Source organism: Oryzias latipes, chromosome 14 (assembly GCF_053564925.1).
Source record: "Oryzias latipes strain Hd-rR chromosome 14, Olatipes_Hd-rR_3.1".
NCBI lineage: Eukaryota > Metazoa > Chordata > Actinopteri > Beloniformes > Adrianichthyidae > Oryzias > Oryzias latipes.
The window spans coordinates 29284474-29306088 of NC_136250.1; the positions used below are offsets into that span (position 1 = coordinate 29284474).

General features: G+C 44.1%; 1 protein-coding gene across 2 annotated transcripts in view; it reads right to left on the minus strand.

Annotated features, from left to right (window-relative positions):
* The window catches only part of tmem132e (transmembrane protein 132E), a 476675-nt gene that overhangs the window by 136807 nt on the left and 318253 nt on the right, over positions 1 to 21615 (minus strand). Inside the window, exons 1-2 of one of the 2 annotated variants that reach the window (XM_023962716.2) lie at positions 15729 to 16471; positions 14526 to 15471 (exon numbers count right to left, since the gene is read on the minus strand). In XM_023962716.2, the coding sequence (XP_023818484.1) occupies positions 14526 to 15471; positions 15729 to 15807 (1025 nt within the window). In that variant the 5' untranslated portion in view covers positions 15808 to 16471. Of the gene's footprint in view, positions 1 to 14525; positions 15472 to 15728; positions 16472 to 21615 lie in introns of those variants that run through there. The other variant, XM_023962717.2, reaches the window with a different exon arrangement.

Below are 21615 nucleotides of genomic sequence, written 5' to 3' on the forward strand. Positions count from 1 at the left end.
TTCTTGTGTCATGCAGTGCCGTGCGCCTGTGTGCTGCATAAAAGAGCATCCCCCTGTCCAGCTCGATAACTGATTACAGCACATTTAGCAGCTAAACACTTCTTGATGGATTAATCAGTCACTCCCAGATGCCTGGGGTAATTTGGTCCACTCTTCATCTGAAGTTGCTGTTAAAGAAATGACACAAGTTTTGCTCTTTTTTTCCCCATCAACTTGATCTTTCGAATCATCTGTCAGGACAGACGGGGATTGTGTGCTTTCTGCTGAGTGGGCAGCTTTTTGTTGCTGGTCAAAAAAGAAAAAGGCAGGATAAAAGAATTTTTTGAAAACTTTCCACCCGTTTCCACCTGAGAATGCGGTAGCTTTGGAGAAAATTTAGTAAATTTGGATTTGACTTTTATTTCTGTTTTGCTGGAGCATAGTGAAAAGCATTACCAATGCAGTTTCCAAAAAGCCTTAATTTTTCACGTTTTTGTGTCATTTGTCATTTTTTTTAATCTGACTGCAACATAAATTCTTACAAAACAATTTAATTTTTTTAGCCAAAATTTGAGCTTCCTTAAGGTAGAAAGTACAAAAAACCCAAACAGCCTTGTGAAATCAAACTGGGCCTTATTGGTATGCAGGCAGAGGGAGCTCTGAATACTACATAAAAAAAACATGTTCTGCAGGAACACTCAAAGGAAACCCAACACTAATTCTGCAAGAATTTGAACATTGCAGCGCTGCAAACCCTGACAACACGCCACTGAAATTCCCACAGTAGAATCAGCAGTTTAGTAGAAATTTAAGCAGAAAGTTGATGGGAAGTTTGTTAATTAAGTTAGAAAACTGCAGTTCAAATCAGCTTCTGAATCTTTATCTGACAAAACTGAAAAAAAGGGGGGAAAAAACTTCAAAACATACACAAAACAGGAATTCAATAAAATCTCTTTTCTGATTTCATGTACCAACTAAATTTTTCTCAACATTTTCACAAATGATCATCCTAGTAGAGGTGGAGTGACCTGCAGGACCAGATTTCAAGGCAACATATAACTGATGTGCTGCGGGGCTAGACGTACATTAGGCATTGATCCACATAATCGAGACACAGATAAACAAAAGTCAGAAAAAAAAGATGGTAGTTAAGGAGCTAACTATACCATCCATGCAGACAGATTGGACTAGCAGGTGGGTATCCTCATCAGGAAAGTGCAATTGTCCAGTAAAACTGACATGAAGTCGAGTGTCATCTGCATAACGTATAAGAGTGGCAGATCTGGTCCAGAGAGGGAATTCTAATCCAACAGCAGAAGATCTGAAGCTCAGCTACTGTAATCTTAGAGAAATTAGCAGAAATCTACTTTAATCCCATAGTCCAGCTAATTAAAAACATTTGAAGTTGTCGCTCTATAATGCCCTTTATTTCAGAAAGTTAAATATGGACGGATTACTTAAATGTGTGCAAATGTAGAAGCTTATTGATGAAGTTTCTCCAGCTTCCTTAGAAGAAGCCAGAAAAAAGGCAGACGTTCCTCTCAAGTCGACTTTAAACATCTGTGGAAATCTCAAATGGGTTTTCAACGAGGCAACATCTCACACCAGGAAGTGTACAGAGGAAGGCTCTCAGGAAAATAACTAAAACATTGCAGGTGTCTCAGAAAGAATCTCAAGAGAATTTTTCTCAAAACACCAAAAACAAACTTATTTCAAAGCTAGCAACACACTGAGGCAGAAGCTGGTTGACCCCAAAGACTCTACACCCAAAGGAAAAAGAAGCAATGTAGTTCATACAGTCCAGAGTAGTGAAGAAAGCTCATTGGATATACTCAACAGCCAATCCAGAAGAGGATGTAGCACAGGAGGAACACATCAAGAGCAGTTTATTCTCATTTAAAAGACAAAAGGACACTCACTTGAAAACCAAAATGTACAGATTCTCAACAAAGAAGACTATGGTTTGAAAGAGAGGTCAGAGAAGTATACATGTCAGGAAATCCTCAACAAGGGGGGAGGCCTCAGACACATCTCGTCTCCCATTTACCATGCTGCCCGTTTATTACTTCTAAACAAGACCAAAACTCCAGCGGGACCACACCCAACGACCCTATGATGGCGCTGTAGAAGATTACAAGAGGAGAGGCGTTCATTATGTTCGTTGTTTCCATTTAATAAATCATCCATCTGCAGGAATGTGGGTATTCCACCTCGAGGATACTGCACCGAGTCCTGCACTGGATGAGCAGAGAAATGGTTAAAGAAAGAAGATTTCAAATCCAGTTGCCATGACTCAAACGCAAGACATACCCCCTCCTCCTTAAAACACCTAGAACAAAGCTTTATTTAAAAATTCTGCCTGTTTCCCCCAAACAAATTTGAGATTCAAAGGAATTCACTACGAATATCCGGTCCAGGATTGGAGTTTATCTGCTTCATCTTTCCTCCAAGGTTTAACCAGCAAACAGACGCTTTGATGGATGAGTTTTGTGGCGGACTATCATTTTAATTTTAAAACTTTAAATATGTAACCGTCGAGGCCTGACCAGAGCTCTTCTAGGGCCGGCGTTTGGGGGTGGGGGCCTGGGCTTGCTCCGGGGGGGGGGCGGCGCTTTCTGGCTCCCCTCTCTCTGTGTGGGGGGGGTGGTGCTGGGCCTGGGGTGTCTGCGCCTCCGGGGGTGGGGCCCCGGGGCTGGGTGGGCCTGGCCCCCTTGCTGGGGGGGGGGCGGGGGACGGCTGTTTGACCACCGGGGGACAGTCTATCATCTGTCCCCAACTTACCCCCTTCCTCATATAACCTCATAATAGGGTGAGGGGGTGGGGGGCTTAGCCTGCGATGAGCCTTGGGGGGGGGGGTTTACTAGGCAGTGACCCCCCTCCTGTGGTTGCCGTATGGAGTGGGCCCCCCCTCTTTCGGTTTTATTTGCACCTTAGACATGTAGGGCCCTTGGTAGGGGGGGTGCTTGGACATCACTGCCAGCAAGCAGCGGATGTCCTCCTAGCACCCTACCCGCCAATTTTAACCGCACCTTAGACATTTAGGGCCCCTTGGTGGGGAGGGTGAGGGGACGTCACTGTGAGTAATCAGGAGACATCCCCTTAGTGCCCTACCCGCCAATTTTAACCGCACCCCCCTTAGTACACACACCCCTCCCCCCTCAATATATACATCCCAACATAAACACACACACATGCACACACACACTCTCTCAAACACACATACACGCACACACATTTTGCAAGGAAGGTGGGACCTAGGACCATCTGTCCCCTGCCTCTTCCCTGGTGGGGGGTGCGGGCCCCTTTGCAACGGCGGCTGTGTCCCCGGGGTGCCGGCTTCCTGGGCCCGGCGGTGCTCTCTCCGCGCGGTGGGGGGGTTCACATTACATCTGAGCCGGGGGTGTTCGTGTCCCTGGGGGGTGGGTTCTGGTCCTTGCTCCTGAGTGCTGGGCCCCGCCAAATTTCCAACTGTGGCCGAGCCTGGTCGGGCCATATTTACAACACCCCTTGTGGGCCCTCTTTTTTCCCCGGGGTTCCCCCCTTCTGGGCGGGGGCGGCGGGCCCCTGCCTCGCTCCTCCCTGGACCAACCGTGGGCCGGGCGGATGGCTGCCTGGAGTGCGGAGTGGGTCTCCCTTGGGGGGTCCTGGCTCGTACCTGGGGTTGGGGCGGGGGGATGCCCGGAACTCCTGGGTGGTGGTGGGGTGCTCGTCTGGGGCTGTGGGCGTCCTTCTCCGGTGGGGCCCTGCGTTGGGTTCTCCCGGCGCGGTGGGGGGCTGCTCTCCTGGTTGGGCTGGGGCGGCGCCCTCTTTCCCTCCGTGCCTCCCTGCTCTCTGGCTCTGGGGGCCTTGCGGCGGCCCTGCTGGCCCTGGCCTGGGTGGCGGGCTTGGTCGCCCGGGCGGCGGTTGTTCCCTGCCGGTTCCCGTGTGGCGTTGGGGGGATTCCGGCTGCCGCTGCTGGTGCGGTGGGGGTCTTGGGGTGGGGATGGCTGGGCACTCTCCCTCCTTCTTTTCACGTTCCACCATCCATTTTAGAAGAACATAAACACTCACCTGAGCACAGGTGTTAGCTCAACAGACTGAATGACTGAAATATTTCACACTAGTTGGTTTTAAGGCATAAGTATGCGTGTGAACACTATCTGTTTTGTGTACATGTCGACAGGTGGACATTTTTGCAACTAACAGGTGTGTTTATAACATTTGAGTGTGTGTGTGGACAGGCTCCGCCCTTTTTTTTGTTTTTTTTTACATTTGAACCTTACCATAATGATTAACAACCAGTAAACTTGTTGCTTTATGCTGCTTCATGGTCTTACCCCCCTTCCCCTCCTATTATCACCCCCTACCCCCCCTCTCTCTAACGTCCCTCTCTCTTCTTCCCCTCTTTCCTTTTCCGTCCGGTCCAACACCAAAGATTTTCAGACATGTTTGAAATTAATAAAGTTTGGCCTCAATTACAAAAGGGGTTTATTCAGACATACCTTTGGTTTGTCTGAAGATTAATAACCCCTCTTGTTAAAGTAAAATATGTCCAACCCAAGAGGCCCTCAGCTCTCATCTGTCTGCCTAGCTGTTGGACAGGACAAGATGGGGGAAAAAAAAAAAAAAAAAAAAAAAAAAACTTTAAATATGAGGTTTTAGATCTAATCTCTATTTAAACTCTGGAGGACATTTAATGATCTCACCCATCGTGGCGGCAGGTTTGAAGAGGTTAACATTTTCCTGGCTTAAACAAAGAGTATTGGGATCAGATATGGATGTGTTGAAGCTTGATGACTTTCAAGTTGATTACTTGACCAAGATGAACCTGATAAAACCAGTTAATATTGCTGGAGTTCTTGGAAATTAAAATTTTAATATCACGACGTATAAATAAAATAATAAATTCTGAGGAAAAGGAAACCGACTCAGCTTTTCTGTCCAAGGCTGGGAGAGCGCTGAAGCTGTGATGGAAAACCGCAGAAATATCTACACTTCTGCAGAGAGCTGACCCATGCAACTTTACTTGAGCTTAAAGCTCCAAAGCGCTCATTGCATTAAAATCCTGTCACATGCAGCATGTCTGCTTTGTGCCGCTTGATTCAAAGGATTCACACGTAGCGAGCCTCGCAAAAAGTACAAACCTCCTCTGGATGCTTGACCTTAAATAAATAATGAGAGAAGGAGAAGCAGCACTGGGCTAAGCAGAAAGGCTGCATTATGCTTCCTTGATTCAAAAGAGAAAGCACTTCAGGGCAAGTGAGCCTCTCCAGCCGTCTCCTCTTCCATCAGAGATGAGAGCTGATCCACAGCCATCCTCCGCGTCAGCCGATGTGTCTTGACAAGACAGCCCGTTGCGGCGGCATCTCTGTTCAAGTCGGATGATCTGAGCATGTGCGCCATCCACAGCGAGAGGTGCTGACATTTCCCATCGTCGCTGCAGAAAAAGACGAGCCAGCTGTGCTGGCGCCAATGACACGCGGGGCGAGGAGCCGAGCGGCGAGGTCAGGGAGTCAGGGCGAGGCACACGCGACCTTCCATCAGCTGGTTTTAGCCAGCAGCTGGGCCTCTCCACAAGGATTCTCCCGTTCTACCAAAAGCTCTGCTAGCAGGAGCTTCATATGGTGAAAGCAGATGAGGATAATGAGAACTTAGCTCATATATGACCTGAACAAAACGTTTAAATCTCTTTCAGCTCCAGGTTTTAGAAAAAAAACAACAGAAAGAAATGATCATTTCAATGGAATTGGAATAGTTCATTTAAAAAAAGAGCAAATGTCTGACCCCTGTGGGCTCACAGATGGCAATGCTAACAAACTCTGGGATAAAGAGTCACGGTTTGCCACATGGCTGGAAAACACACATGCTTTAACCCGTAGGTTTTTAATGATCTGTCAGCTTGTAACGCAGAGGAAGCTGCAGTTTTCTCTCATTTAAAAAGCATTTTGTGCATCGGCGCCTAATAGTCGCCATCAACCTGCGCTGTGTGTGAATTTATGTCCTCCAAATGAACAGAGAGGCGAAAAAGAAGAGGACAGAGAGTTTATCACACTCACAGTGATGAATACTTCAGGAGGAAGTTAACATCTACTACTTCTTTTTTCCCCCAGGTCTGCTCTGCTGAGGTTAAACTTAGATTTAGCTGTTTATGCAAAGAAGATGACATTTTATCAGAGCATCTTCTCTTTTTTATGACTTTTACTGCAAGTTTGGATCCAAAAATCTGATAAAACAAAATATTTGAAGAGAAGCAAAGCTTCAGTGAATGATTATTCCTCCAAAAAGTTTTCCGTCATCTTCATGTGGCCCAGAGTAAAGTATTTACTACTTCGCCAAAATTTCATTATCATGTGCACATAGTGCCCAGTAGCATTCAGTGAAACAAGCTATTCCGAGGTGCTGACAACCTCCACACAGAAACATCTGTCTGCATAAATCAGCTCCAAGGTCAAGAGGAAACGCTAAAGATCTACAGGTGGTTCCAGGGAAATCCAGCCAAACAGCAAGAGAATGAGGCAAAAAAAACAAAAAAAACAAGGACTAAAAACCATCTGAAAGTTAAGAAATAAAATCCGGTTTGGTGTCAAATGTTAAGACGTCCCACCTTTTCTAGATTCAAACGATGAGCCGTAGCAGCCAAAATGTAGCTTCTTTGCACATTTCCTGGTTTACTTTGTAGTTTTGCATGTTTTCCCTTTTTTAATATGTCAATTAGTGAGACCTGGGTGAGAGGTTAGATCAGCATCCGCTCACCTGCACTCTGGATAGAGGAGGGGAGAAGAGCTTGGACCGTTTATTTCTGTCCACCGCTATTTTTATGACCCCGTTTTCTTTGGCGTCACCTTTTGCGCCCCTGGTCAATCACGTTCATTAAGTCATACAAAGTCAACCTGATATTTTCTCCCTGATTTTCTGTGAATAATAATAATAAACACGCAAAACTGCAGCATAATTATAAGACCGATGTGCGTCAGACACACAAACTAAACACAGTGAATTTGCTACTACTCCGAATTTGCCTCTACACTCATCAATGAAGAACATTTTACTCTTCAATGGCCTTTTCTCCAGCAGCTGCTCATCAGACATTATCAGACTAAGGGACTTGTACCACATGACCCTTCTCTTGGTATCAACAGAGAACATTTGGGGCTTTTCAATGATGCCAAATGTAATGGGGTGGGGCTCTGGCAATGGTAGTTTTTGTGTTTTTGACATGTTCTTGTGGCAATTTTCTCATGACGGAGGACACATATAAAAAAACAATTCAACTTAAAATTGAATTTTTGATTGTTTCTTTATAGAAATCGTTGTGAATAAGAAGCATTCTGATCATCTACCTGCAAACAAATAAATCCATGACTGTCTTTGTTTTGAGGCATGAGGTTGCAGGAGAGAGTACAAACAGATGGATGAAGGGAAAATGGGGCGGGCTTACTCTGTACCAACAGTCCCACCCACAACTCAGAGGTGAATTTCTAATGAACTAATGTCATAGAAAAACGCACAGGTTTTTGATTTGGGCTAAAAATGGCATAATCATAATTAAAAAACCACTGGGAACCCTTTGAAAATAGATCAATAGATGATCCGAGTGGGAGTTTAAAGTCTCTGTTATGGAAATAAAAACTAACACACAGTTTAAGTGCCCTGATAAACATTAATAAAAGACCTTAAACAGCAATTAAGGTCGACCAAACACTTGAAACAATAAAAAAACAGCAATGAAGGACCTCCTAAAAGTGTTCACATGTCTTCTTTGCATTTTGAAGATTGGAAACAGAAAAGAACATTTTTATCCCTCATAGTTATACGTGTTTCATCACAGATCCCTTCCTTCAAAAAAGAAAAAGGTGGGATATAACTGTGTTTCCATGGTGACCAGATCTTCGCATCTCTTCACCCTTCCCCTCTGTCTCGTAATGAGACACAATCTACATTTCTGCCAGGTAACCTGTAACAAATCCAGAGCAGACTCCCCATGTGGGCGTGCAGCTCTACATCAGCATCCACGAAACGGAGAGAAACCTTCAGAGCCGCCTGGATGACCAGAATGAAGTGAAAATGCAAGAGTCAGCTGTGGGAGACGAAGGCCCGTGACTCATCTTTAAAGGCGCTCCTTATTACATCTTTAATCATCTTCCTTGATGCGCGCGGACAGCTCCACAGTTGGCCTCCAGAACTAGTGAATTCACACCCGACGAGTCACTCAGGAGGCGCCATGCAGGCGAGCTTTCCTTTTTAACTCCGGTTTTATTCTTCCTCGCCTCCATTCCTCCGAGGCCGGCGGGGGCAGCCTACCTAAGAACTGAAGTGGTGCGCGGATGCTCGTGGGGTCGGCTACATTTTTCAGGGGGAGGGAGATGTTACAGCATTCCCAGTGTTTTGAAAGTCTCGCCTGAGTTTTGTCAAACTTGATCCTGACTGACAGACTCCCCAACTAATTAAACTGTCTCCGAACTAGATCTGAGATAGAGGCGTTCCTCTCTGAAAGCCTGTCAAGCAAACAGCTCCCTAATAACACCGTGACTGACATGAGCTAATGTTTGCAGAAAGGGAAAAGTGGTCCTCGGATGGAGGCCGCTCCTGAGCGTTTAAACTGGAAGAGAGAACACTGAGCGTGTTTACACACTCTGGATACTCAAATGAACTCTAAAGCAATGAATTATGAATTCCACATACAGGCCCCCCAAGGAGCTCATTTCATGAAAAAACACCAAGTACTACTAAATGTATTAAAAAATAAAATAAAAAAGCATCCCAACGGTTTGATGTTAGCTTTTCAAGAGGCATCTCCAGTACTGAAATAAATCTTTGTCCTGTTTGAAGTTCCTTTTCTCCTGATGATTCCAGCTCAGTTTTGCAGAACCTGATTGCCTTGTCATAAATTATACACAAAAAGACCAAATATTTTCAAAATATTATCATTTGAGTGAAAAGTCTGACTCATGCTGAGGCCTAGACACACTGGAGGGGCGGGATGGGGGGTAGCATACCAAAATGGTCAATGTTGCAAAACCTGTACTCGTCCTGCTGCGTTTGTAAAGGAGGGTGGGACTTATTTTGCAAAAATAGTCGTAAACCTCGTTGTCTCTGAGCTGTATTCTTAAAAAGGCTCCCCATTGTCTCTTCTTTTTGTAAATATTACAGGAAATCAGTCAAAACATCGACAGCATTTTTGGGCCCCCGTTGGTTGTAGATCCATAGAAAAATGGAATGGACTGGTTGGGGTGGAGCTACTCATTGGCTGAAGGTCATTACGACAAAAGAAAGCGACTTTATTCTTCTTCGCCGCCTGCAATCTTCTCTCAAACAACTTTAAATGCTCCGTATCAATGAAGTACCAAAAGCCAGTTGGAAAAATAAAGCTGCTGGATGACCTCCATTGTTCTTGTTAGGTTCACCCCGTATGCGTCGTGACGGTCCAACATTGAGGGGAAACACTCACCTGAATTGCCTGCACCATTCTAAACTGTACCGTACAAGGCCGTACCAGATAATACCGGAGCATACCGCTTAATGGAAACAAGACTTTAGAGCATTACAGGTATACTTAGTATATACTAAAGGCGAGGTAGTATACTTCAAGTTTACTTTGTCTATAATATCCATTTTAAACTTAAAATGATCCAATTTAGTGTAAAGAAGTATTCAGTTAATATTCTACACTACACATACATAGTTCATTGCTAGGGGTAGAGCCACTATAGTAAAACACAAACTGAGCCTTTTAATTTTTTTACCTTTTCTGCTGAAAACAGTACATTTCAAATATGAGAACAGGAAATCTACAAGGGGAAAAGGAAGCTGACTACAGGCAATCCACTGCATTTTCAAAATGAAATACTAAGTACTCCCATCAGTTGTTTCAAAGTAGAAAATCTACCATTTGTGACAAGAAAATAACCATTTACTCATCAATTTTAAGACAACAGCCATAATCTGACACTTAAGTTGGATCTCCAAATCATTGACTATAAATGAGAACTAGACTGAGTGACTTCTCCCCGCTGGCGTTCCACACAGGAAGTGTCCATGGGCTCCAAGAAGCCAAAATCCCAAAGACTTCTCTAGAGAAATAAACAGCTGTTACTCAGTCAGTTATTCTATTGGTCAGAATAACCATTCTTGCTTTGATACCATTTTTAACATGTTCTTGATAATCCTCTTTTTTCATATTTTATCTTTATTGCAAGTTATTCAAGTTTTACACCGTCTAATCAGATATGCCCCACATCCAACGTTCAAATAATTTGACAGATTTTGTGTTTCAAGTGGTAGGGGGTGTGGCTTTCCAACAAGCTTACTCGTGATTGGTAAGAGTGGTTGCCTTTGAAACTCAGACCAATTCAGACCATCACTGCTCACTGACGACATCTGGTTCCAACATGGTGACGAGAAAAATGGCGACTGAATTGACTTCATTTGGAAGTAAACCGGAAATATGGGTGACGTCACACTCAGTCCAGTTCTCAGATGGAGTCAATGACAAAACAGAATTCAAAGTGAATATAAAGTTAGGTTACAAGTGAGAAATCTTTTCCGCACACTTAAATAATTGGTTGTGTTTAAAGCAAAAAACTAAAAACTTTTTTTTTTGCTCACGTCCCTCTACATCTGCAGTTGTTAGTTTTTGTAAAAATGAAAAAAAACAAAATAAAACCCCAAGACCAGAGGATGAAGCAAAACTGTCTTATCTGGTTTTTAAAAGCCCGTGGATGAAAAATGAGGCTTAATTAATACTCTGCAAAAACAAATGACAGCTTGGTATTTTCAAAGCGTTTCATCATCATTTCTCTGTTATTTGATAAAGGAGTCCTGCTGTTTCTTTTCTTTTTGAAGCCTTTCTTTTCTAAAGACAAAGAAAACTTGCTTTCCTCCAGCTCTGTAAGAGCAAACAACCATTTATTCTTTGACCTTAAACAATGTCTACACAACCAGGCTCAGTGAGCCGAGCTCCCTCCGTTCCCTCGGCAGCTTTTTTACGAGCCAACAGTCAAACTCACAAATTTACCAACGTCAAATATTCCGCCAAACAGCCCCCTCTGAGAAAAGACTCCGACATCGGAGAATGCAAACACGAGCAACTAAAGTTTAGAAACTGAAAGAGACAACAGAGAGGCTGAGTCTCTGTGCAAGGTCATACAGAAGTCTGCCAAGAAAACGTAGAAACGCAGAGCCAATTGATGACCTCTAATGGATGCCTATTAGTGGGACACTGTATGGACACTTGCTGTATAAGCTATTATGTCCTCTCAGAGATTCCTTCAGCCATAATCTCATTTAATGCTTTTGCAAAACCAATATTTATACATTGTAATATATTGTGATGCATTTTAATGAAATAGCGACTGACAGGGGCTGGTATCACTCCAAAAGAGTAATTAAAGTAACTTAAGGGATTAATTTTTAATGAAAATGGATAAAAATGACCATTTAAAACATTAAGATGTGTAGAAAAAGGCCTTAGGTGGACAAACGCTTTAGATGGTACTGCTCATATAACTGAATGTTTACACTGTGAGCATGAGAACTGGCATTGGTTCTGTATTAACTTATAAAAAAAGACATATGGAGACCTTAGGGAGACATTCTTCAGCTCATTTTTCTGTTGTAGTCTGACAAGGTAATTTATGATGGCAGCAAACACTGCCACACCCATGACAAAATGGTGGTGAACCCCCGTGCATTGTACACTTTCCCCCCACTTGAATAAGTCTTCATTCTTTAAAAAAAAAAGTTTAAAAAAATATTTATTTTGTTTTTTCAGTGTTTATTCGTTGCAGATAAACTTAAATATTTTCCTTTGGCTTAATCAATTTGGTTTGATTAATTAATATCACCTGTTTTTTGAGTTGCCAGTGCTGAAGGTGGTGCTGGTCGCGATGGGTGGGGCTGAGGTTCTGCTCCTGGAGGTTCTGTTCCTGGAGGTTCTGCTCCTAGAGGTTTTGTTTCTGAAGGTTCTGCTCCTGGAGGTTCTGCTCCTAGAGGTTCTGTTTCTGAAGGTTCTGTTCCTGGAGGTTCTGTTCCTGAAGGTTCTGCTCCTAGAGGTTCTGTTTCTGAAGGTTCTGCTCCTGGAGGTTCTGCTCCTGGAGGTGTACTGTAACGCCTAAGCAGGCGGCCAAACCAGCACTGCCCTTAAATACTCTAGTCAGCCAATTGGGTAGGAACCATCTACACAGGTCTTCCAGGGGAGCAACAATGAACTTATTTCACTTCTGCTTCTTTTTCTTCTGCTGATTGTTTATTAATTTGTTAATCTTGTTTAGTGTACTTCTTTTCTTCTTTCTTTTACCATTAAAATAAAGTTTTAGCGGTAAAACTTTAGCCTTGTCTGTTGTCTTTGCTGAATCATGTTAGTGTCCCCCATGTTTGTTAAGTGGTTTGATCCACTACACTACGTTCCCCACGTGTATCTTCTGGATTAATTCTGTTCCTTGGTCTGTTCAGTTGGTTAAATTAACGTTTAAGTTTGTTTACTTTGTAAATTCTGGTTCCGTTGACCTCTTTTGTGGGCTATTTTTTTACCTTTGTTGCAAAAACTGTAACTTTCATTTATTGATTAATTTTCTGATGTCCTCTTTACCTGCTTGGTCGCTCACCTAATTTATGCACACTACAGTCGAACATGGTGGTAGTAGTGTGATGGTATGGGGATCCAAATGAATTCCTTAACAAACCAACAATTCTCACTGTTCTTAGATTATGAATCTCTTAAGAAACAGAATACATATCCAAACACATCAGCAGATCTTCCTCTGGAAGGATGGAGAAAGCAAAGCTGTGCAGCAAGTCACTAAATCACTGTACGCCATCCATACTTCACTACCAAATCTGATTCTCTGATTGGTCAAAGTTTGACCTGGTTTAACTTTCAACACGTGTTCAATGGCCATGTATAACGGTCTTAAAAGGTCTTAAAAGTGTTTGTAGCATTGCGCGAACGTGGGAATTTTGAACGCAGGAGCCCCAAATGGGCATATACAAAAGAATAAGAAAAGTAAAATTTTAACACGTGCAGCAAGATGCTGGAGATCTTCTAGCAATCTGTGGTGGCCAGCTCCTTGTTCTCCTCTGTGGTCTGCTGGGAAAGCGACATTGCAGTCAGTGACACCAACAGACTGAACAAGCTGATCAGGAAGGCGGCTTCTGTCATTGGCTGCAAACAGGAAACATTTGAAGCAGTGATGGAGAGGAGGTCACTGAACAAGATCTGATCCATCATGGACAACCCAGAGCATCCTCTCCACCCTGTTCTGGACAAACAGCGGAGCTCCTTCTCTAGGAGGCTCAGACAGCTCCGCTCTAAAACTGAACAATACTGGAAATCCTTCCTACCCAACACAATAACGCTGTACAATAATTCACAGCAACAGATGACCTTTGTACATTTTTGCACATTTTGCACATTTTAACCTGTTTGTAAATAGTCTTTAAATTATACCACCTTATTTGTTTACATTTATGTTACATTTTTTTTTTTTTTTTACATTTTATTTTCTCTTATGTCTACTATTCTTTTTTTATTGCTGCTGTAACGAACAAATTTGCCACGAGTTCGATCAATAAAGTATTTCTGATTCTGAATCAGGGAGTCAGAGAATATAAATGGGGTTTCATGGACTTAAGTGACTTAAATGCATGTTGCTGAAAGCGGCATGAGCGTAGCTTTAAATGTGGTTGAGAGGCTGTTTCCAATCATGACAGTAAACCTCCAAAGTATCTGAATCCAAATCAACTCAAAAACCAGCAAAACAACTCCTGATTTCTAATTACTTTTTAAAAAACGCAGGCAGGTTTATCTTTGCTAAAAATGAAAAAAAAAGTTTGGAAACGACATTTAGCGTTTTTTTGGTCATCTTTACGTGACTTTTCAAAGTGTTTGATGATTAACGATGACCCGATTATAAAAAAAACTTTGGAACAATTTGGAGTAGTCTAAAACTATCAGAGTACTTTATTTAAAATATTACAAAAATAGTTTTTTGCATATCTGAAATGCTGGAGTGAGTTTAACATAGAGAATTTCACTATAGTTCATGACGTCACAAAAGGGTTTGTGTTTGAGAGCTTCGTTCATGTCAGCAGAATGACCTTGAAAGAAGAGCACTTCACTGGTAATCTCATGTACTGGAGTACTTTGCTGTAAAGTATTCATACAGGAAAAAAACGGAGCAGCAAAGCTTTGCTTTGAAACGGTAAATGTGAGAGAGCTGCTGCTCTTTAACCTCCTCCTTTACTCTTTATCTTACCTGCCTTTAATTGCTACAGGAGCATCACTTGACTCAGTGAAGGAAAAGTTAATGAGGAGGATGAAATACGTGATTAAGTGTTCAACTGTCTCCTTAGAAGTATAATGAACTTAAAAGGCGATTCAGCTTATTTAAAATATTAGGATCATAATGAAAACTTGCAGCATTTAGAGAAACTTTTGCGGCGTCTGTAATTTCTCAGGTTAGGAGTAAAAATGGCTCGACGCGCTCAGCAGGGATTCCTCTGTCTGTGACAGGAGCAGGAGCCCTCAGCTCAGGCTTAAAGGCACGGCGTCAGACAGGAAGGAGGCTTACCGGAGTGTGAACTGCTCCACGGTGGAGTTGGGCATCAGGTAGAGCAGGATCCTGAGCGTCTCTCCGGGCTTCAGCGGTTTCTCCGGCAGCCTCAGGAACATGTTCTTGTCTAGCTGCTTGTCCACCAGCAGCTGCTCCTGGGCGGCCTGGTAGAGGCTGATACTCCCGATGCGCAGCAGAGGGTGCTGTGACAGAGGCTCCCTGGACACTCCTCCCCGGCGACCTGAGCCCTCGCTGCACTCCCCTTCCTGATTGGGCTCGTGAAGCGTGTAGTACAGCTCAGCCTGGAGGGTCTCGCTCGTCAAGCCGTCCAGGAGGCCGTCGCCTTTCCTCCTACCCAGAGGGGCTACGTTTGCGTTGAACCAGGATGGAGGCAGGTCCAGCTGGGCCAAACACTGTGCCAGGTTACCTCTCAAGCGGCACGAGGTCTTAATTTCACGGACGTCCCGGAAAGCGTGCAGGCGGACGCACGGCAGGTTGTCCTGGGCTTTGAAGTCGTCCCAGTCCCGGCCTGCGATGTAGAACAACACCTGGACGGTGGCGTTGTTGGAGTAAACTCTTGGCTGGACAATGAACGCCCGTACTTTCCAGCCGACGGTGAGCTGGCCCGGGATGTCCAGCGGGCTCGCCGGCTGGAGCAGCTCCTTGGACACGGTTTGGTCCTGGGCAAAAGGCCCGAAGCTTATGTTGATGGCAGGGAGGTCTTTTGTCTGGAAAACCACGAAACTCTCGGAACGCTGCAGCGGATGTCCAGTCCTGGAGCTGCCGCTGCCTCTGCCAACCGTTTGTCCTGGGATCTGCGCCTCCCGCAGGAAAAACGCCAGCTGGGCGTTGGACATTTTGAAGCTGGCAGGCAGGTACACACTGGGCGGTGGAGGACTGGCCGTCATCGCCGAGGAACTGAAGAGAGAATCTGAGCTGGTTGGAGAGATTTTACCTGCAAGAGCTGTGAAGGGAGAAAAAGAAGAAAAGAATTGATCAGATCAAAAAATAAAACAGACAGAGAAACAGGCTGCTCCACTTAGTCAGCTGTTCAGAGGCCAAAAGGTCAAACTCACTAATCCCATAACAATCCAACATCTGTCCTGAAGGTGTGGACACACACTCAGTGTTTGGAAACTTTTTCAGAAACAAAACTCTGACTTTCACAGCAACAACATCCCTCATTAGATGACACACAACAGGAGGATAAAGGTGACATACTTATCAAAATTACCCAAAGTTGAGCACAAAGATGTAGTTGCATGTCCCTGTGGTCCAAATCATAGATTAAAAGTCCCATATTCCAAACGGTTTAATCATCTAAATCTCATCCCTTAAATCTAGAAAATGTTCTTGAATTTCCCAAAAGTAAATCCTCCTCATAGATCCTCACAAACATCCAAAGATCCTTAAACTTCTGCTCATCCTTTTGTCAAAGCCAAACAGTAAAAAAAGAAAAAAAAAGAGCTCCGGTGTCTTGTTCAAGCCTCTTGAACTTGTGCTTTCCGCTCCCCCGTGGTTCAGGTCCCGGCTCTCGGAGCGGCTTAGCCTCACACAGCAGCGCGTTCGATCCCAGACTGAGCACGGCTCCAGGACACACTCTGACAGACAGGGGGGGGAGCCTCCTGGTTGGTGGGCCGTGCAGAACTAGAGACAAAGCCCGTGACGCCGCCCCATCTTTGCCACACCTAGTCTGTAATCAGTGTTGTAGCTCCGGGTGGTGGTGGTGAGCGGCAAAAGTGCAGCTCCATTCATCCTCGCCCTGAACGAGCTCCTGTGTGAGTGCAGCGTTTGAGCGAGGAGGATGGCGAGGAGGAAGGGGAGGGGAAGGGGGTGGGATGCACTGCTTGGGAGGCAAAGAGAGGGAAAGGAGAGAGCGAGGGATGTAGGGAAAAAGGAGGGATTAGGTAAGGGCTATTGAAGAATTAGCCTAGCAATGTCCCACCCCCCTTCTAAAATCACCCCCTTTACCCCCCTGTGGTGGGCTTTAGCCCAGTGAGAATGGGGTGGATACCAAACTATGGGGGAGGGGGATCAGCCCCCCCCCCCCCCACCACCTCCACTCACATGTGCCTGGAATTCCCACCATAAAGGAGAGGAATCCACGGACGTGCGTGTCCGTGTGATCTCCACAAAAGATGAGGCCACTCGCACAAATGAGCAGCGCTGGCTACTTAGCAACTGCCCCTCTTCATCTCCCCCCCCACCTCTCAGGAATGCCCCCGGTTCAGTACTACCGCTCAAATCTCCCCCACTGCCACATGTTCTCTAAATCGCACAACAACTTAACAAAACTGTGAGACTCTGCTGCTAATCCTGGCCTCAGGAAAGGATCGAGGATGTGCTTCCAATACAAAGATTCAACTCCACTATCAAAGTAAAGCGTCTAAAGGATTTCACCGCCATGTTTGAACAGTAAATAGCTTCAGCAGCGGTGGCCTTGAGCGCAGACGAAGCCTGAATCCCAACACCTGCCGAGTCTTTTCCCACAGACTGCTGATGTTTTTCCAGCCAGCGGTGAGGCGGCGGCAGCAAGGACGTGCGTCCCTGTGACGCCCGAGCACCTGCTCCAGGTCACAACAAAACGCCTCGCCGCGGTTTCCCGGGAGAATCCAGCCTTTTTGCTTAAATCTGACTTCATACACTGTGCTAATTTCACCAGTGTGCAGAATCAACAAATATCTGATGCTTTTGCTGCATCATCAGTTTGTTGTTTAGCTGATGGACCGTTTCCAGCAGACTTAACCGTGCTTTTATGTAGCGTCTAATTTTAGTGCTGACAAGTGTGTATTTCAGTCGTCGATCTTTTCACTTTTAAAGCTTTCAAATAAATTCTCAGAAAGACCAAGAATGTTGATGCTTTTTCCAGGAAGTAAATTTGGGGTTTTTAACAGTTTTTTCCCCCTAAAGGTTTCTCTTTAAATGTCAGCGTAATATTGGCTTTTGGTTGAGCACTTTTGTTCGCCTAACGTTACCCAGCATTTACTACTTTAGACAGCATCTATGGAAATTCCAGAGACTTCCATTCAGAACCAGTTCAAGCCAAAGCGGAAAATATTTTCCATCGTTTCCACACAATGTTAAAGCCGTAGTCCCAGCTGCCCTGACAGGTGAATGCAGAATGTCTGTGCGTGAAAAACAGGGAAAACCGGTATGGGGTACGTAGGTGACCCGCACGAAATATTAAGGTCTTACACAGCTCTGTGAACCCGTATAGAGAAAATGTTCATGCACAGTTTTCTACGCACATGCTGCGGGCAACGGGTCGCAGTGAACACTTATAAGGGTAGGTGAGACACAGGTGTGTCGTATGGATTTTTCTTTTTCTTTTTTTGATTGTCGTTGTTCCATTGGGTGAATTTAGTATAGCAAAGCAATTTGCGCGATTTCATAGTCAATGTAAATTCAGCCACTGGTACGTTCCATTTTCATGACGTCCCTTGAGGGCATCGTATGAGGCTCAAGGGAACAGGAAGACACACCTGCGCTCCCCTTAGGATGGGCCGGTTCTCCACGTATACCCATCAGGTCAACCTCCTTGTTGGTGTTGTTGGTGTACCTCAAGGGTCAGTAATGGGCCCATAGATATTTACTTTCGTTTTTTTTTTTTTTAAGTGGTTAAGTCTATTCTCTGGAAAGCTCTTCTGGTGTGTTATTAAATATTGAGAAGCCAGACTTTTTGGATCCCTCCTTTCGGCAATAAGGTCGAGTCTTGGTCTAAACGTTGATGCAGCCGTCCACAGACTCGGACAACCCTAAAACTTGCAACACCTGTTCTCATTGGATAACTAATCGTTTAAAAAAGCGTGGACATATTAACCCCTGTGATATCCTAGGCACTTTAACATTGGGAGTTGGGTCATTTAGACCCACTAGACAGTGCTCTGAACCTTTTTTCTTCAATGATCTGTGATCTTCACTGGTGTCCATGGATTACATGAAATCTTTCCACCTTTATCCACCTTTGTCATGGTAGGGAGAACACGTCAATGTAAGGGGGGGGTCATCTAAGATAGCACAAGGGTTACAAGCATTACTGTTTTTCCTTTCAGAAGTTTTAATGTTTTAAACTTTACTATTTACACAGATAAGAAATCAAACAGCTCTAAATGTTTCGGCATTCCAGGGTGTTATTTTTCTAGAAACAGTGTAGTGATTGTATCTGTGCATCGACCGGAGCCAAAACACAATGTTTTTAGCTTCCAGGAAACCGTGGAGCCCGCAGAGCTCTCAGTGACACTGATACACTCATGTGAGGCCTGAAGGTCACCTGACTGCTCGCCAAGAACCTCCTAATCCTTTTCAAATGTAATGAAACTGTGCAGTGACAATACATACATCCAATGCAATCAAGCAAAACAAATCCCTGCCCCGCGCTCTTCGCCCCGGAGGCCCCTCTGGCATCATCTGAGAAGGTGATAACAGCCGATGATGCATCGGGGCATGCTTGTCTCATTTCAGTGTAACAACATCAGCGGGTCGGCGGCTTTGAGAGGAGCGCGGACGCAGATGGGCCCCCATTGTGAAACCCTACCTCCTTCTTCCACTTGACTCCCATTAGACCTCGGGCCAAATTGAATTGAATTCACTTCCTGTTGTGCTCCCATTACGAGAAACATCTGCTGCATGTGCGCTTAGCGCCGCAGAAAGAGTGGGCTCCCGGTCAAAGGGCAGTTTTCTCATCAAATTATTTTATCCAGCGTCAATTAATTAGGACCCCGGGTCACTTTTGGGCAGAGCAACAACACTTCTGTGCAACAAGAGCACTTTTACTGGTAGATATGAAAATAAATGATTCAGACAACAAAACTACTGGCAGATAATTTCGACATCAGTCAAACTTTGGAGGCTAAAAAATTCAGCATCAGCAACGTTTCAGCAAACAGAATCACTGAAAAGGAAATTCTGTTAGCAAAAATGCTAAAATGTTTGTGAAAACAGAACACTGACTGAATAAAAACGCTTCACTGTGTGAGCAAAAGCTGTCAAACATGAAAGCAATCTGCAGAGTTATGGGGGGGTATGTGGAGTGGGTGTTATGAGCAGGGCAGGCATTTGATCTTCACAAAGAGAAGTGCATAAACTCTTCAAGTAAAAGGTCAGAAAAAATGTAGAGGAGCTTTAGAGAGACATGGAGCATCCTTACAGCATCACTAATGTTCCAGCGCCGAGGCTGTCCATGTCGATAGGTACCCCCCCCTGGCTGATATGCTTTGGAGTGGTCAAATGCTGCCTCTCAACTCGCACAAGGAGACACATAAGTGCCGCTCTGCAGCGCAGGATCCCCAACGTAAACACAACGTAGCCTCTCATCGCTTTGGATAAACCTCACTGTGAAACAAAACAGGTGCACTGACCCTTTAACCAATTAAGTGACCTGTTTTTAACGAGGTTTGATTGCACAGTAAGTCGGATTTGAACAGAACGCCTCCATTAGTGCTTCTACTGTCTGGTATTTTAGCAACCTTGCATAAAACCAAACTAACATTTTAACAAAGAATGTAGAAAGTCAACGATGCAGAACATGTGATACTTATTTTTGACGTGTAGCTCTTGAAGGGCCCGTAATATGCTATTCCCAAGCCTTTTATCGTAAGGCGTATCCATGTGTGTGATAATATAGTACCTTTGGCACACAAAATAATTTTTTAAAAGTAAATATGGGTTATTTTCCTGAGTTCTTTTTCCTACCCGGAAGTAAGACAACTTGATCTCAGAGGGTCCGCCTTTCTCTCCTTGTGGGTGCCGCCCATTTCATGATGACAAGCGTGTCTGCGTCTCGAAAACAAACAACATCAAACAACTTCCAATGTTGAAAGGAAGAGCACACTTTATTTAGATGTCCATTTTTGAGCTTCAATATCTTTCAGTGTCCTTGGAAACTGCTGAAAGGAGAGGAAATGGTCGACGGATGGCTTTGTTTGAGCTGACACCAGATTAAAAGACTGTCGCCGTTTCCCAAGACAATGACAGAGGCGTACATTGGAATGAGAAATGAACTAAACGTGAAATCGAGCTGGGTGGACTTTGTGAAAACCTGACTTCCTGTGAGTCCTCAGATTCTCTAAGGGCTACCTGGACGTGAGCCAATCACTGAGAGGCTTGTTCTGTGAGCGTGTCCATTTTTGGAAAGGTCAGGTTTGGAGATGTCACTGGAAATGGCTACAAGCACCGAGCTGCAAAAAGGTCTTCAAAGCAGACCGACCCAGGCCAAATCCGACTCTTCCACGGGCATTTGGCCGTCCTCGGCTGTGGAGAGTGACTCGTGAGCAGAAAGGAAGATATTCCAGCTGCTTTCCTTCTAAGCACTAAAATGTCTTCATATTAAAACAAACTGTATCAGCAGACACTCTGTTAGGGGTCAGAATTAGAACTACTTACACTGTAAGTACAGTCCTAAATCCACACCTGAGGGCCTCTCAAACTGTGAAACCATTGAAAACACTGCAGTAATCTGGAGAATAAACTGACTTATAGCAGCGGCGACTTTTGAAAAATTGGTTAAAAATCGTGTTCTGTCTGACCTTTATTTTAGGATTAAATTAAACCTTTGGTTTCACATTTTTCCCCAAACCTTACAGCCTGGTGGTAATGGGTCTGCAGAAGTAAACTCAGAGGGATTATCTTCACGATCAGGATTCTTTTTTTTAATCCTTCTTTATGATGTTATACCAGACACAGTGGCTTTGGCTGGGTCACTGTTATTGTTTTCTTTGCCCCTAAAAAGTGTATATCTTCTAAATCCACATCCAAGTTGCAAAATTTAAATTTAGACATAAAAAAATACCCAGAAGCTATTTCATATCTGCTTGTAAACGCTTTCAGAATTCCTAAACTGAAAAAAATCCCCAAAGGCAGAAAAAAAAGAATTTTCTTCTATGAAGATGGTATATCAAAACTTTATTCATTTTGAATTTTTATTTATATTTTTCGGTGTGTGTTGACTTTTTTTATCTAGTTGTACGTTTTCAATTATCTTATATGTTCAAAGGTGTCCTAGGTGGGAATAAAACTATGTTCTAAAAGCTTAAACATTTAAAGAAACTTCTCTCCATCCATCTGCAATCTTATTTTCATCCACAACATTACAGGTTCATTTGGGAAATGA